Below are 18,052 nucleotides of genomic sequence, written 5' to 3'. Positions count from 1 at the left end.
CGGTGACTGGCAGTAGAATTTTGGTCAACGTGGTGCATCAAAAGAGCACTTAGTGCCATTATTTCCTGAACATCAAAAAAAATGACCGTTGTTAGAGGACAGTGTCTGCTTTATTAATCATGAACTGTAGGTCAGATCACTTCAGACTGAAAAAGCCAACATGAATTTTCAGACAAATAAAAGCTACACAGTTAAGTATGCACACTTTGGTCATAGTAGGAGATTTCAGTTTCTGGAAATATAATGGAAAATTGGGGATGCATTCTGTTTGTCAGTCAATATAAAACTTACAAATGGAAACAGTATTTTGTCTTTTTACCTTTCTTTTTTTTCCTTGTATTGCATAATTGAAATAAGAAGAATCTGGAAACACACAGTAAAAATGTCCCCTCTCATTTTAGTCAGAATATCCATAGGAATTTGTACAATACATGTTCCTGCTCCAGATGCTATTTAATTTATTAATTTAATTAAAGGCAAGGGAATACAGTTGTCAGAGCATTCAGTTAATAGTAGTTGTTCTTCCACAACCAAATGCCTATCTGCAGATGTTGCTTAAGTTGCATTTGCAAAAAATTTTGCAAAACAAAGCTACTGCACAAATTATTAGTATTTCTAAAAACAGCACAGATCAACAGAGAGCACACATCTGTCTTACAAGATGAAGTTTGTGGTAATGAAAAATGCATCTAAATATATATTTAATTAGCTGAGAAAAAAAATATTAAATTGAAGCTGAACAAAGCCTAGGGCATTCTTTAGGATGGTTTCCAGTTATCCCATAGGTGACAGGATGCAATCCTGTATTTCTATACATTTGTAGAACTGTGATAAGGTGGGGTTCTTTAAGGGTGTTAAAACCGAGGAATTACAAGAATTGAGCAGATGCTGTGTTCTCTCTTATAGATCTCCTCCTGAACAGTGCTTCAAATACTATTAGATAAGAAATCACAATGATGTGTTGTACACACTGGTGATACTGGAAACATGTTCAGGTGCTAAGCATATGAAGTGGCCGTGTGGTGCATCTTCCAGAGTTTGCATCTTTCTGCTGTTAGTCACCTTGAAGCTAATTAACAGAATTGGGTGTCTTCACTGAAAAGCAATTGAAGGGCAAGCAAAAGCTGCTTGTTCAGCATTATTTAGGCAAGCTGAAGCTACCCACTGTGCCAGTGCTTGCCCTGTGCCCGTGGGAGTTTAGAAGCAAAGCAAAGCTTTGTTTCTAACTGAATTGTTCTGAACCTGCAATCAAAATGAATTGTGGGAGAATGTGACAAACTTCCTTGGGACGTGGAAGGAAGAAGAGACCATCGAGGAGCACTGAAGGACTGTGGGTGCTCAAGTCCTATAGCCTCTGTCCCTGCCATGGAGTTGGTGGGTCACAAGTCATAGTGAAAACCTCCCTGGGGCTGTGTGACCATACAGCAGCTCCGGTCATAGGGCTCCACATCAAAAATCATTGATGGGGTGTCAACTTACCGGTAGAATTAAATTGCTTAAAACACTTCAATGGCTTTAGTCTGTACTGTCAAACTTTATCTTAGGAATAATGTATAATTGGCCTTTGTGTGACTGACATAAATCCAACATAGAAGGACACTGCTGGCTTGAATGCCATGCTCTGTGTTTAGCAGAAATACAGTAGTGTGTCAGTGCCTGATCTGGATCAAATCTGTACTGATAGGTGATTTAAGAGTGTGTACTTACTGGAGCACACGATGATGTATGCACAGCCACATCCTTTCGTTATGAACTGGGTGATAAGCCATTAGCTTGGACTGAAACTGCCATTCAGTTTTATGTTGAAGGGAATCTGGAGAGATAAAAAAAATTCATTTCCAAGTAAATATCCTGAATGACTTCAAATGAGAGAAAGCAAAAAATTATTTTTTGTTACTTGTTATTGTCTTTTACAAGTAAGAGGCTATCAGTGCGTCCAAGAGAATCACTTTTTACAGAGTAGAAGACTAGGGGAAAATGATTACACAGAGGTGTGCTGTTAAAGGAATGTAAAATGGAGGTAGCCAAAAAATATTCAAAGGACACAGAGATTGTCTTTCCTTTCTGCTCTTGGTTATCAGCAATCTGCCATACTTAGAGCTTGCAAATAAGTTTTGGACAGTTTTATACAGGAATCTTTTTTTTTCGCTTTAACCCGCAGGGGATGTTTGTGACTCCAACCCGTGCAAAAATGGTGGCATCTGTCTGTCTGGGCTGAATGATAACTTCTACTCATGCGAGTGTCCTGAAGGCTTCACAGACCCCAATTGCTCTAGTGTTGTGGAGGTTGGTAAGTGCAAACTTTAAATGCTGGAATAGTTGTTTCATTACCCCGTTTGTCTGTGACTGGCCAACCAGTGATCACATCCACTGCATTTTGCTGTGGTCATTGCATTGTTCATTATTGGTGTCTTAACCATACCTCTGTATCATAGATATCTATGTCACAAGCAACAGACAGCTAAAACAGTATCTGAAAATTGTATCTGCAGAACATAGCTCAGAAACTCTCTACTTTACATAGAGAAAAGATCATAGTTGTGACTGAAAATGACCAACGTTTCTCAAAGATCAATATAATTAGATATGTCTATATATCTTTCTACTGATCGATGATAACTTAAAGATTGGTTTCAGATAGTTTTATGCCTAGCTCCAGTCAGTAAAGAGTACTTACTTAAACAAGCAAAGTTACAGGAACAGTATAGGAGAAATCAGAGTAACATATAGTAGTCACTTGTTTGATTTTCAAAACAATTACTCAGCTGGAAGTTGTGATTCATCATTAGAAGAGTGCACAGAATGCAAGACAAATGTACTGAAATTTTGTGATGTGTGTTTGACTCAGAATAAATGTAAATTTGACTGGTAGCTCCAAAAGATCCAGTAGGTCAAGCCTCTGTCTTGAGAAAACTTAAGGAGAAAATGAAAGTGCAAGGGAAAAGACAGTAGAAAGCTCATTAGGTCATGAGCCATCCCAGCATTTTCAGTGGAGCAGAAGAGCTGCAAGTTGACCAAGGTCTTAAATTATCCTGAAGTAGGTATAAAGCTATGTATTGTAGAGCAAAACAATAAATAGACGCTACTGTTTAAATGATACATTTTCTACCTATCTCCTCCATGGAGTTGTGGGAGTTAGAATAGGAAGGTAAAAGACATGGAAAAGCATTGACTTGCAGAAGAAATGGCAGAGTCTCTTTCTTTGTTCATATTAGGAGCACACGCCAAAGTGGAGGTTCTGTGGCAGCACCTCTTATCTGAAGGCTTTGCAAGCCCTGCATGCACATCTGGTGCTGACAGCCAAAGCATCTGAAAGCAGTACGACCCTTCAAGTATTTCATGCCATATGTCCATGTCTGTGATTCATCAATCTTGTTACACTAACAGGCTCCAGTCTATAACAGCTGAGCAATGGGCACACATTTTGCTTCCACCAGCTCTAGAGTAGGACACCAACCCCAGGCAGAAGAGTGATGCCAAGAGCCTTGCTCCTACAGATGTGTCGTTGAAATGGTCACAGCTAGGGTCATCACCTCCCTCACTCTGCGGCTCTCCTAAATTTTGGGGTTTAACTTTTTAACAAAAAAATGAAGACTACACAGGCACAACAACTGTTATGGGAACTAACTATATCCCTCTCTATCATGAGATAAGGCTAGCGGAACTTAGTCCAGGAACCCAGGGTTGCTTTGGTTTTAGTTTGTTTTTTTTTTTTCTTCTGAATATTATGCTACCGTTGATCTGGGAGTGAATTCTAAGCCTCTACAATTCAATTTTAAGGGAATTTGGGTTTAATTTGATTTCACATAGAATCACAGAATCACAGAATGATATGGGGTTGGAAGGGACCTCTGGAGATCATCTAGTCCAACCCCATGTCAGAGCAGGTCCACCTAGAGCAGGTTGCAGAGGAATGTGTTCAGGTGGGTTTTGAGTGTCTCCAGAGATGGAGACTCTACCACCTCTCTGGGCAGCCTGTTCCAGGGCTCTGGCACCCTCAAAGTAAAGAAGTTCCTCCTCATGTTTAGATTGAACTTCCTATGTTCAAGTTTGTGCCTGTTGCCCCTTGTCATGTGACTGAGCACCATTGAAAAAAGACTGGCCCCATCCTCTTGACACCCACAGTATTTATTTTCTGCAGACAAATGGACTAGTTCCTCTATGACCAACTTTGGTAAGACACCATGGCATTTTTTTCTGACTGTAAAATGTCATAGTAGCTGGTTATTACCTGACATTCGAGTTGCGTGAGCTTGGTGCAGCAGGGATATACTGCCTCAAAATCCTGTTTTCCATCCCTTTCCCTGACATTTTATGCATGCTTGAAGGGGGTCTGAATTTGTCCTACAGCTATATATCATGCTACACTAAAATGGCCTTGAAATGGGTTTACTGCAGGACGCTTTTGGATGTATCCCATGCTTGGTTGGCAGGAAATTGCACTGCACATAACTGGGAGGATGTTGATCATTAGTAAATCCAAGATAAAAGCATATTGTGATAATTGCCACTATAATTTACACCTAAATATTAACAGGGCTTTAAAAAATACACATCTACTTAACTAAAGTCTTCAATCACTTCAACGAAATCTCAGTTTGGTAAACAGAGTGAAGCATAAGCAAATAGAAAGCTTGAGAATATGTGGTAATCACAGTGCTTATAGAGGCAGAATGTTACACTTTTAGTTTGCAATCTGGAGGGAGTGTCTACTGGACAAATTGGCTAAGTAAAGAACTTACTAATATTCCAATATTAGCTAAAATTTTGAGTGTAAATTTAGTTTGTGTTTGTCTTGTGTTACTATGCTACATGTAAGGATTCAGAAACTAGCCATTACTTTTCCAAAACTTTAAAAATAATTTTTAAAATAATCTTTTATTTTTCAGTAGCAGCTAGCTGAAGCTTATTCAGCATTATATTCCCCTACACAGAGTCACATAAACCACTGAAAAAAATGGTATTTCAAGGTAATATTTTGATTTTTCCTATGAAAAAGATGATGAATAGTGTAAGCTGTTAATCAGTTAGACTCTATTAATTCAAACACTGTAGTGTTTCAAGTAAATTAATCAGATGAAACGTGGGTCTGTGAGAAGCCCAGGAGTGCAAGACCTCATGGAATCACTTTTACCAACGATGTTTATTAGCAGATGTAATATTGGAGAAAGAATGCTAACAAAGGTTACTTCTCTTTGGCTTTTTTAATGAGTTATTGCTCAACAGATATTTCTCTTAATCCTTAGTGTCAAAAAAGGTTTCTTGACAATTTTCTATGTAGTTGAAAGCATTAAGTTGGTTGAAAATTAGGCATCTAGGGTGTCAGGAGACACTAAGAAGAACAGAGGAGAGTGGCGTTAAAAGCCCAGCACAGAGAAGAGCCCATGTCAGTCTGTCTTCCCTCGAAACAGCTGTACAGCAAATTTTAAAAGTAGTTGAGTGTTCTGTACGGCCCTCTCATTAAATCACAGAGTGGTAGGGGTTGGAAGGGACCTTCAGAGATCATCTAGTCCAACCCCCCTGCCAGAGCAGGTTCACCTAGAGCAGGCTGGACAGGAAAGTATCCAGGGGGTTTTTGAATATCTCCAGGAAAGGAGACTCCACCACCTCCCTGGGCAGCCTGTTCCAGTGCTTTGTCACCCTCAAAGTAAAGAAGTTCCTCCTCATGTTTTGATGGAATTTCCTGTGTTCCAGCTTGTGTCCATTGCCCCTTGTCTTGTCACTGTACACCACTGAGAAGAGCTTCACCCCATCGCCCTTTAGATATTTATAAGCAGTTGATGAGGTCCCTTCTCAGTCTTCTCTTCTCCAGATTAAAATATATCATTCCAGTTGCTCTCTCACGTACAGACCAACTCCACCACCGTGCCCCGGTGGCCTGTCTTTCCTAAAAAGTTCATAGCCATCCGTGACAGTGGTCCAGTGATGCAAGCTGTCCCACCATGTCTCTAATTGCAATGAGATCATGGCCCTTCAACCGCACACAGATCTCTACTATTAGACAGATACTCCACTATTAGACTTTATTCAGTCCAGGTGACAGCATACTGTTATCTCTGGACACTAGCTGGAAAGTCAGAAATTTTCAAGGAACTTACCCGAGACAGGAATATTTCACAGTAAAAGGTAACAGGGATTTCACTTAATCACACATTAAATTAGGTAAATAAAAAACAATGCCATAGAAATAGGGATTTATAAAATCATGTAAAGGAAAAAAAGATAGATGCATAACAGTACATAAAGGTAGGAATATTAAATATTTAGGCAGAAGTCCTGCCTAAGTTGATCAACTAAGATTCAAGACAGCTTAGGAACTGCATGAATAGTTCAAGGACTTAAGAATGTAACTCCAGTTAACATTTTAATAAAACCAACACGATCTTAACACCTTATTTCAGTCTTAGAAGATTCATTATTGCAGTTTTTTTCTAAATTTTACCATGGAATATCCTTACTCCTCTGCCATACCTCTCCACTGTTTTCTCATCCTGTAACTTTGACTGTATCTAAAACAATTTTTTTGTAAAATGTTTGTAATATTTATATATTTTAAATAACTAATCCTATTCTGATCCTACTTTTTCTCTAATGGTGATCCTGCCTTACTTCCTGTGTTTACTTATACTAAACACTATACATAGTCATGCTAAAAGAGTTGAGATTACACGATATGTATAATATCACCCTGTTTGTGCAGTCAGGTCATGTCAATGTTCTGTGTACCCTAACATATTCTAAATATCTGATACACTGGCAGAGAATAAGATAGAGGCAAGCAGGAAAAAGTACATTGTGGTTCTTTCCAGTACAGCACGTCCTCAAGTGAGGTAGAAAAGGATTTAGCTAAACAGATAAGAGTAAAAGTTAATTATACCAAATTTCCCAAGTAGCAGGATGTTTTCTAAAGATAATAAGGACACTATGGCCTGAGTTAGCTCTTTAGCAGACTCCTATCTATAATTTTGGAAACCTGAATTTTAACCTAGATTGAAAATGATTCACATGTAATTAACATTGCTATTGAAATAGATTACAGAGAAAAAGTCAACAGACTTTACATCGTTGAAATAACTCACAAATAATTCTCAGAAGCCTTGTAAATTGCAGAAATACCATAAATTACAACTGTTAGATACAATTAGTAGAAGTCTTTAATACATGTTTTTCAGGAAAACTATTAATGTGCATCCTAATCAACATGGGTAGTTGATGAAAGGAGAGCAGCTTAGTCATGGACAGTGCATGAGAGCAGCAATGACAGTGTGGCTATATATGTTGAAATAATACTGGGGGAAATCTGTTTGAAATAAAAATTATTCCTGTTTTGTTTGGTGTGTGCATAGGGGAAGCAGAGAGAGAAATATATGATTGAAGATAAAAGTTAAAGAGCGAGCAGCTAAGTTTAGTATGCCACAAGGCTGTCACAGTATGTACCATGAGTGACCATAGTGTTCACATTTGAAAAATGAGCAACTTAAAACTATTCTGTTTTGATCTTCCAAATCTGAAATTCAATAGCTGTCTGAGAGCATAAACTGGCGAACAAGTTTAGTTTATGTAAGTGGAAAAATAAATGATGTGCAATGACAGGAAGTGTAGAGAAGCCACAAGCACATTAGAGGAGAGCTGGGGACGCTCTTCAAAGATGCATTCAAATAGGCTGCCAGTACCTTTTTGGAAAGTATCCTTACCTTTTGCATCAGCTCTCAGTACTCACTGAGAGGAACTCATTATTGAAAAACATGGTAAAAAATGTCTGTGTGAATTTTAGAAGGGTGGAAAGGCAAGTTAATGATCTTATACACATAATACAGGAAACCTGGGTGCAGCATGGTGGCTGAGAGAAGGGAGGAGAACTGAAAGGAAAAAAAGAGAATGCTGATTTTGAATTACATCTTTATTCTGTCAAGTAATTAAGAAGTAATCGTAGGGCTGCTTGTTTATCCCATGGCAGTGTTTTCTGTATAAGTTTTGTCTTTCCATTATCCAAGAGAAACTATTTCTTTGACAGCTACTGTCTCTCAGCCTGGGACACTGGAATCAAAAGGGTTCTTCCCTTTTAACACTGTTAAATAAAAATTCAGTAAGACGGATTTGACCCAGACTACTATGTTCTGTTGTTTTTATGGCTTTCTTTGCACAACGGAAGTCTCTATATTTGCTGTCCTGACGTCTGCAGTGACAGGACAAGAGCCTGTCAAAAAAATTAGTAAGGGTAAATTTCTGTCCTTGTTTTCCAGTCCGTGTTAGATGCTTTTTAATGCCATGAGTGGATATGACTGAATGATTTGAAAGATGTTTTAATAGTCCTACAAGATGTGATTTTTTAGGAAAGATTGTTTGCACCACACGTTGAACGTATGTACTAATAGATTTTCTCTCTAAGGTAGAAATAATGAAATGAATCCATTCTTACAAGAGAATTCCAGTGGCTTAGTGTCATGTGTATCCAGTATGCAATTGATATGAATGTAGCTGCCTTAGCTCTAAACTAGGTAGTCTGAAATAATGCAAATTAAAGCACTGGAAATCACAAAATCAGAGTAGTTGAGGATGGGTGGGACTTCTGGAGGTCTCTAGCCTAACCTTCTTCCCAAGGGAGAATCAGGGGTGCAGGTTTCTCAGGACCATGCCCAATTGGGTTTTTAATATAGCAAAGGATGGAGACTTCATGGGTTCTCATGGCAATCTCTGCCAGTGTTCGATTACCTGCACAGTGAAAAAACAAGCACGCAAACAAACGAACCCCCAAAAACCCGAATATGTTTGTGGAAAAAGTGGAATTTTATCTTTCTGCTCATTGTCTCCTGTCCCGTCATTCTGTGCCACTGAGAAGACCCTGGCTCCATTGTTTTTATTTCTATGAGACTTCCTTTCTCCAGGCTTAACCATCCCAGCTCTTAGGTATTCCTTAAATGTCAGGTGCTCCAAACCCTTAACAATTTTAGAGAAATAATCGCATCCCTTAGCCTGCTGGTAATGCTCTCCCTTGTGCCATACAGTACTCACTGCAGATTGCCCAGGATACCGGGAAATAGAGTGTAGATTCCAGATTTCAGCATCTGAAGTCACTGCTGTAGTATGTAGTATCACCCAAATTGACTATATGTATTGCTATCATGACAGAATCTACTTAAGTGACTTATGCAAAGTGTTTCTTATGGCCAATAGGGAGATTTTATTACATATCTATGAGTCCTTATTCACTAAAGTGTCATGCTTTGCTCTTGATACTGATTTATTATTTGGAAAAGTTGCAAAGGAAAGGAGTGTCTATTTGTTTATATTTTTGTTCTTGAAGATCATTTCAATGGTTCCATTGGTATAAAAGGGAAAGAGCAGAGCAGTGAGTTGGGCCTGTGTTTATTTGAATGGGGGAAGAATAATCAGGTTTCATGGTCGAAGGTTAGTGTCTTCTGGAAAAAGACTGGGATGGAGTAGGAGAGGGTGAGTAGGAAACAAGTTCTTCCCTGCTGGGCTTTATCTGTGATGCCTGTTTGGATTCTGTGCTGATTTCTTTCCTTGTGGGCAAAGAGGGAAGGTGCTAGTTTTCTTGAGCAACAGCTTACTGCTGCAGAGTTCTTAATAATGACCTGGTTTCTGCTTCTGAGCAAAGAAGGAAGTTGTTAAGTGGAGCCCTATCAGCATCACCTGATTTTGTGCGAATCTGATTTTTGTTTGTTTGGTTTTACGGGAAATATCCCCAAGGTATTTTCTAAAGTATTTGAAGTGCAGGCTTGTATTACTTTCCTTATGATTAGAATTTGCAGTATGAGTAGGGACTACTAAATTTCCTCTTAGTAAGGCTGTAGAAGTTCTATGTTCAATACATTGAGGGCATAGTGTTCTGAAGCCTATAGCATAGAGTTTCACATCTGTTATAGCAGTGTTTTACATGGAATTCACTATAAAACAGATTTTTAAACAGCAACTATCACATAATCAGGACGCTTGGCTCATTAGGAGATGTTCTTAAAGGTTAGGGAATTCTGTTGAAAGGCAATCAATAGCTATTAATAAAAATAATTTGACAAATTATGCCTTAATTTTTAGTTTCTGAGTAGCCTGAAGAGTGCATACTGCAGAGAAATCTAAATTGAGTAGACTAAATGCATGTAAGCAGAATGGCTTAATAAATGGCATTAAATGCAGTGCAGAAAATATTGTAAGTGATAATTGTACAAGTGACTATTGTACAATGTTTGTGCCAAAACAATTGCCTTTGGTGTGGATTGCTAGTAAATCTGTTGTGAAAATATGGGCTCAAGTCAAAATTGGAGAGAATGATAAAATAATGGATATTCATAGAATCATAGAATACCAGACTAGAAGGGACCTCAAGGTCCATCTGGTCCAAACTTTCTTGCTAAAAGCATGGTCTAGAGAAGATCGCCCAGCACCCTGTCCAACTGAATCTTAAAAGTGTCCAATGATGTGGAAAACACCACTTCCCTGGGGAGATTATTCCAATGGCTGATTTTTCTCAGTGTGAAATATTTTCCTCGTGTCCAATTGGAATCTCCCGAGGAGTAACTTGTACCCATTACCCTCATCTTTTCCACGTGACTCCTTCTAAACAGGGAGTCTTCATCTTCTTTGGAGTGACCCTTTAAATACTGGAACATGGTGATAAGGTCTCCCCTAAACCTTCTCTTCTCAAGGCTGAACAAACCCAATTCTCTCAGCTTTTCCTCATATGGCAGGCTTCCCAGGCCTTTGGTCACCTTGGTGACTTTTCTCTGGACCCTCTCCAGCCTCTTCACATGTTTTTGTATAGCGGTGACCAAAACTGAACACAATATTCCAGGTGTGGCCCAGCAAGCGCTGAGCAGAGTGGGATAATGACTTTATCTTTGCTGGTGATGCCTTTGCTCATGCAGCCCAGCATCCTGTTGTCTTTCTTTGACGCAGCAGCTCACTGTTCACTCATCTTGAGCTTGTTGTCCACCAGGACACCCAGGTTCCTTTCAACAGAGGTCCTCCCCAGCCAGGTAGATCCTAGCCTGTGTTGTCCTTCTGGACAGGTTTTCCCAGGTGCAAGAGCTTACACCTGTCCTTGTTGAACTTCATACAGTTCTTGTTGGCCTGCTATTCCAGCCTGTCCAGGTCTTCCTGAAGGGTGGCTCTCCCTTCCCAAGTGTCCACTTCCCCACTTAGTTTGGTATCATCAGCAAACTTAGTCAGGGTACACTTGATCCTATCATCCAGATCACTTATGAAGATACAAAACAGCGTTAGCCTGGAGGATCCCACTAGTCACAGGTTGCCAGTTTGAAAAGGAGCCATTGACCACCACCCTCTGGGTGCAGACTGTCAACCAGTTCCCCACCTACCGCACAGACCACTCCTCTAGACTGTAATGCATCAATTCTGTGGGGATCCACATCAAAAACCTTTGAGAAATCTAGGTGGACAGTGTCCACTGCCCACCCCACATCAACTGAGCATGTTACTTTGTCGTAGAAGGCAATCAGGTTTGTCAAGCACGTTTTGTCCTTGGTGAATCTGTACTGGCTTTTCCCAATCACGTGCTTCATTTGACTTGTGATAGCTCCCAGGAGGATTCGTTCCATAACTTTCCCAGGGACTGGAGGAAGACTGTTGGACCTATAATTTCCTGGATTCTCCTTTAACCCCTTCTTGTATTGGGGGTGACATTAACTTTCTTCCAGTCTTCTGGGACAGCCCCAAATCTCCAAGACTTCTCAAAGATTGTGGAGAGCAGCCTTGCAACGGTGTCAGCCAGCCCTCTCAACACCCTCTGGTGGACAGCATCAGTGTCTGTTGATTTGTAGGCGTCAAGCTCCTGTAATAGTTCACGTAACAACTCTTCCTTCGCTGGCAGTGGTTCTGTTTTTGCATCAGCCTGGATTGTCATTCCCAAGGCCTGGACCCTAACAGTGCTGATAAAGACAGAGGCAAAGAAAGTGTTGAGAACCTCTGCCTTGTTAGTGTTGTTGGTGACTAATTCACCTCATCTGTTTAACAGTGGGCCAATATTTTCCTTCTGTTTCTGCTTGTTTTTTATGTACCGGAAGAACCCTTTCTTGTAGTTTTTGACCTCTGGCCAATTTCAGTTTGAGCTGAGCTTTTGCTTTTCTAACTGCATCTCTGCATGCCATGGCAGTGCCCTTGTAATTCTCAATGGGTATTTATCCACTTTTCCATCTCTGGTACCCTACTGGTTTGGTTTTGAGCAGACTCAGAAGCTCACAGTTAAGCCAAGGAGGTCTCTTGCTCCACCTACTTCCCGTACGTTTAAAAGGGATGAACAGGTTTTTCTGCTTCCAGGAGAGCGTTCTTGAAAAACTCCCAGCACCTTCTACCTCCTGTATCCTCCATGGAAGCTTCCCATGGAATCCCTCTCAGCTGAGCTCTGAGTAAGCTGAAGTTTGCTTTTCTAAAATCTAAAACTTTTGTCTTAGTACTAACCTTCAGTGTGCTCAGCAGGATCCCAAACTCCTCAATATTCTGAACACTGCAGCCAAGGCTTTCACTCAGATATTGCAAAGAAGGTTTTGGTTTGTAAGTAGCACATCCAGCAGAGCCTCGTTCCTGGTTGGAAGAACTAACATTTGTATGAGGAAAAGATAACTTGGTCACCAATACCTTTTCCTAACACCCCAGGGCTTTTGGTCTTCTTTGATTCTGCCCAGGTTCTGGCTTGTCATTTGTGTCCATATGAAAAAGTAGCAGTGGATAGTCTGTGCTCTTGACGAGTTGTGGTACCCTCTCAACAACTTCTTGGGCCTTAGCTCCCAGGAGGCAGCATACATCTCATGTCTCCCTGTCAGGACAGCAGAAGGGCGCCTCAGTGCTCCTTAACAGAGAGACACCTGCTACAAGCGCTCGTCGTTTCTTTTTGTGGTTTCCTCTGTGTGCTGCTGATACATTTTCTTCTTGCAGTCCTTGCTCATGGGTATCTACAGCTGTTAAAGCTTCATATCGGTTTTTGAATGTAGAGCTGGAGCATGGGGACTGGAGTCCTGCTTTTGTGGGTTCACCGGGGTCCAAGGTGCCTCATTCTCTGTGGTGTCCATCACAGGAATATGGTTCTGAAACCACTTATCTATCTCCATCCCACCCCCTCTAATACTGCACTGCCTTTTAACTGTTTCCTTCTACTTGGCCACCTGACACAACAGATCATCAACCTGTGCACATCTTTTTCAGGTACTTATCCTTTCTCCAGGAGAAGGGTCTGGGCTCTTGTTGCAACCTACCATCTACACTGAAGTCTTCTTCCTTACCGGTTCTGTCTGGGTAGAAGCATCAGGCATCTCAGGGTTTTTCTCTGTAGAAACACTGGTTTTAACTCTGAGGTGTGTGCTCACCATTATGGCAGAGACCTAGAGCCATTCTCTGGGCTGTGGGCCCACAAGCAGGATGCATGGCCCTTCCCATGTGCCTTTCTGCATGAACTGCTGTGCCCTCTCGATCCCTGTTTGCGCTCCCTGTTCACAGCGCTCCTGGGGACATTTAAGTCTCCGGTGGTTTCTCCTGGCCATGTCCAAGCCACATCAGCCTCTCTCCCTGGGTTCTGTACACCTTGATCAAGCACCCAGGCACAGAACTTACCATTGCTGCAGCTGGGTCCCTCACCGACTGAGTGCTGATTTCAGTTTTGCTGCTTTTAAAAGAAAATACATTTAAAAATATTACATCAGCATTGGTGAGTTGGGCAAGTAATCCTTGAAACACTGTCCCCATGAGTGATATACAACCATGTTCATGTAGGCTGGAGCTAATACTTTATTAAAAGAACCTCTGTGTTTGAGTACTGAAGCTGAAATTAGTTGGGATAGTACCACAGAATCACAAAACAGCTGAGGTTGGTGGTGACCTCTGGACATCACGTAGTCTGAATCCTCTGCTCAAGCATGGTCAGCCAAACCATGTCCAGTTGGGTTTTTTCTCCGTATGAAAGTCTGTGATGGAGACTCCACAACCTCTCTGGGCAATCTGCCCCGGTGTTTGACCACACTTATAGTTAAAAAAAAAAAAAAATTGTTTTCTTGTGTTCAAGTGGGATTTCCTGTGTTTTAAATTGTGCCCGTTGTTTCTTGTCACTGGATACCACTGAGAAGACTCTGGCTCCATCTTTGTTACACCCTCCCATCAGGTATTTTTATACACTTGGGTAAGATCTCCCTGAGGCTTCTCTTCTCCAGGCTGAGTAGCCCTCACTCACACAGTCTCTCCTTGTATGAAAGATACCCCAGTCCCTTCTGCATCTTTGTGGCCCTTTGCTGGATTTGCTCCAGTATGTCCATGCCTCTTTTGTACTGGGGAGCCCAGAACTGGACGCAGTACTGCAGATGTGTCTCACCAGTGCTGAGCAGAGGGAAGGATCTCCTCTCTTGACCTCCTAGCAATATTCTGCCTAATGCAGCCCAGGATGATGTTGGCAGTTGAAAAAAGGTGGTTAATACACTCTTGGTTTTAATCAGAATGTATCTTTTATAAAGCATTTTGAAGTATGTGACTCATCTTAAAAGTCTACTTAGCACCATTGATCTCGAGACGACAGTCCAAAATGTTTGTATGTAGTGGAAAATTTAGTATCCATGTGAAAAATATCCTGTCAGATAAACCCTATCCTGAAAATTATATCACACTTCTTTTCTTTCTATTTACAAATTTCTTATTCAAAAGTACAAGCTGGCAAGGAATGAGTAGCTGTGGCCACACACTACGGAGTTTTACAAAAGAGCAGCAGAACATACTGAGGAAGATTTTAATGCATTTTAGCCTAATTAAGAAGAAAAATGAAAAACATCTAGGCTCTTGTTGCCAGAGCTACTGCTTAGGATGAGGCCTTGCAAAGATAAATAATGTTTGTGAGGTTGGGTTGGTCTGCAAAACACATCCCCAGCCCCTGTTTTCAATGGGAGGGATGAAGCTCTCAGTAGTACATCATGTTTTGATTAAAAGCTCCAACATGGATGCCAAGCCTCGCATAAAAAAATATTCAGAAAACCATGCATGTAGGTCATGAAGAATTGTCATAAAACAGTGAGAAGTGGAATCAACTCAGGTGCTGTTTAGTTGGAAATTCCAAGTATATAGTCTATAAAGACGCGGTGCTCTAGAAACAAGATTTGGCACGCTGCAGATCAGACCTGCCTGCGCTGTGTATACTGGAAGGGAGGCATCTCCTGTGAGCCAGGTCCATTTCCACTGGGTTCCTGTCTGTAGCTGACCAGATTTTTGCCCTACTTTAAGGGGTGAAGAAGAAACAGAAGAAGGGACAGAAAAAGAGTGGTTTCCCTAGTGATGTGATGTGCCTGTGGTCTAATACGTTTTAAACTGGCTTCAAACAAGTAGGAAGAATAACCCAATTATGTTTTGCCAGATCTGCCAGTAAAATATGCAACATATAAAACTCTGTGGAGAGCTTATGGCTGTTAAACCAAGGGAAATTGCTCTTTGGATTGGTATTCTAATGTTGTCTGGAAAAAGAAGCCTGCAAATAATTCAACCACTTTGAAAGAGAGAGGTCTTGGTGGGCAACAGCTGTAGCAGATTAAAACAGCTGAATCCAGTACATGACACATCAAGATCTAATGGAAGAAATATTCTGGTACACAATGTTATGCACATTTCACATTCATTAGTACCTCTGAAGTAGCCCACATGCCTGCTAGACTTGCTGATGTTGTTGCTAGGCTGTTTGTAGTGAAGTTCCATGTTACATTGACTTTATTGTTCAGTGTTGTCTATTTTGTCTGGTGAGGAAAGATCTGGATATCTATAGTTTCTGTGAGGCCATGCAAGCACCGGTTAGAACAAAGTGGTATTTTCTGTGGAGTCTCATGTTATGCCTCTTGGCTGCTCACCAGATGCAGCACAGACTTGTCCCTGCCCTGGACTCCTTGTTTCTACATAAGCTTGAAGAGACAGGTGTTTAGAATAGGTCTCTCACTGACTTTTTTTTTTTATTCTTTATTTATTTGTGTGCTTAAAAACATGTAAAACATACATGTTTTCATTTTTAAATTACTAGCAGGTTGTTATTGCCATTAAGAGAGTATCTTACATTATGTCATTTTTGTATGTATGCATGCCATTATTTTTGCCAAATATTAAATCAGAGATCTGTATGTTCTTGTCTGTCTCTTAAGAAATTAAGAGTTGTGGAGGTTTTTATACTTTTAAAATACACCACTCATTAATAATTATCAATAAGGCTCAGGGATTAATTACTCTTCTGTTTTGCTGGAAATGAGGTGGTAGCTTTTATAGATTCACTTTCTTGTCCCTTTAGTTTCTTAGCCAATGTAAAGCAAGTAGTTTTAATGTTTTGAAGAAACCAGGTGACCTAATTTCTCATAAAATTTAGACTTAAGAAATAAATGTTCTTAAAGAACTGCTCCTGTTTGTGTTCCCATTTTATATAATATAGTGTTCGCCTGGATTTTTATGCAGAAGGATGTGACTCAACAGCATGGAAACAACTTACTAAAATAAAAATGCCAGAAGGAAGCTGATTCTTTAGCTGAAAAGGCAAATTGGTCTTTAATGAGATGGTAATTCTGGCATCCTAGGAGATTCAGATTAGAAGATTCCAGACTTCTTAGGCAAAAACGATCAGATGGGAAACCTGGTTGTGTTCAGGTTAATGCAAGTTCTCAGTGCAGTGCAGTTCCAGAGTAAAAGAAATAAAAATTACAAGCTGAATATGGAAACCCAGAGACAGATGGACATTACTGTTTTTTCTTTCTTTTAATCTCTAAGTTATTTTCCAGATGTTTTTTGCAAAACTATTTATGTAAAGGGCTCATTAAGCACAGCAAAATTCATCGTGATTTGGAATCGCACTTGCTTACCTTTTTCTCCCCATGTATGTTTACTTATATTTAAAGTAAAGAATTAGGAAAATATATTTTTTAATACTATAAAGAGATGTAATAGTTCATAAACTCTTTCCCCCCTCCCAGGAATAAATATTCTTATGCTCTGAAGCAGAAGAAGAAGAGTGCCCAAATGTTTCTCTAAATAATTTTTATCTTTCTAACTGGGAAAAGTTGCTATTAGTAGCTCAGAAATTTATTTTCACTCTATAACTCTGTGGGATCTGATGCCTTTGTATGATCATTCCTTTTTTATTTAAAAGCTCTGTTAAGTCATTTGCTTAAGGCTGCAAGATCTCATCCTTGCTGTTCAGCACTCTATTCCAGATGCAAAATTCTCTTAAGTGTTTAAAACAGTGTGGAATAATGTATCTACTTGACTGTCTTACCATTTTTTCTGTGCAGTTCTAGAATATTAAATGCACTCATTAAGATTTTAAACTGGAATATATACAACTAGCATTGTCTTGATCAAAAATACCTCATTCTTATGTACGTTAAAAACTGAGAATTGTTGGCAGAAATGGGCAGAACTCTGAATGTAGAAGAATTGTGCTGCTGTACGCCAGATGAAATTTTTATTTTAATTTTTTTCAGCAAAGGAGTGCCCACAGAATCCTGTTTTACCTGGCTAAATAGAATAACTACATGTCTTATGTCTTAATTGAATTGTTTTGTTGTTTGTGGTTTGGTTGTTTTGGGTTTTTTTTTTATCAAATACGGATGTAATTACAGGAACTTCCTAATAAGTTTGTGGTTGAAAGTTTTCCCTATTAGGCTACTGAGTAAATGCAGGGAATTGCAAGGAATAAACAAAAGAGGCAAATTATACAAAATCATCTAATAAAATGGGAAACAGAATTTGAAAGGCCAAAGTTCATTATTGAACTATTCTATGAAAGTTATCAGTCAAAATAACAGGAAGTCCTTTGATTTCTCAGAGAAACACTTTTATTTGATAACTCTTCAGCATAAGTTAATGAGATTCTGAGGTAATCTGGATAATGAATGAACTGAAATGGTGCTGCTATATGCCAGATCCTGCTGGCTCATAAAGAGCCATGTGAGGGGTGTTTTACCGTTCTTACCTCATCTCAGGGTAAAGTCAGCTTTTTGTCTGGACTTGTCACTATTTAGTCAGACGTGCCTGAGCTGCACCAGCTCATGTCAGCTGTTAATAACTAGGCTTAAGGACC

At 39.9% G+C, this 18,052-nt stretch overlaps 1 protein-coding gene across 1 annotated transcript in view; it reads left to right on the top strand.

Moving 5' to 3' along the window:
• The first annotated feature begins 1,462 nt into the window (after positions 1-1,462).
• Positions 1,463-18,052, top strand: part of EDIL3 (EGF like repeats and discoidin domains 3) — a 192,183-nt gene continuing 175,593 nt past the window's right edge. Inside the window, exons 1-2 of the mRNA XM_074166891.1 lie at positions 1,463-1,481; positions 2,162-2,290. Of these exons, the coding sequence (XP_074022992.1) occupies positions 1,463-1,481; positions 2,162-2,290 (148 nt within the window). The remainder of the gene's footprint in view (positions 1,482-2,161; positions 2,291-18,052) is intronic.

Source organism: Numenius arquata, chromosome Z (genome assembly GCF_964106895.1).
Source record: "Numenius arquata chromosome Z, bNumArq3.hap1.1, whole genome shotgun sequence".
Classification (NCBI taxonomy): Eukaryota; Metazoa; Chordata; class Aves; order Charadriiformes; family Scolopacidae; genus Numenius; species Numenius arquata.
The sequence above is the reverse complement of the archived record's forward strand: the minus strand, read 5'-3'. Positions and strand labels throughout refer to the sequence as shown.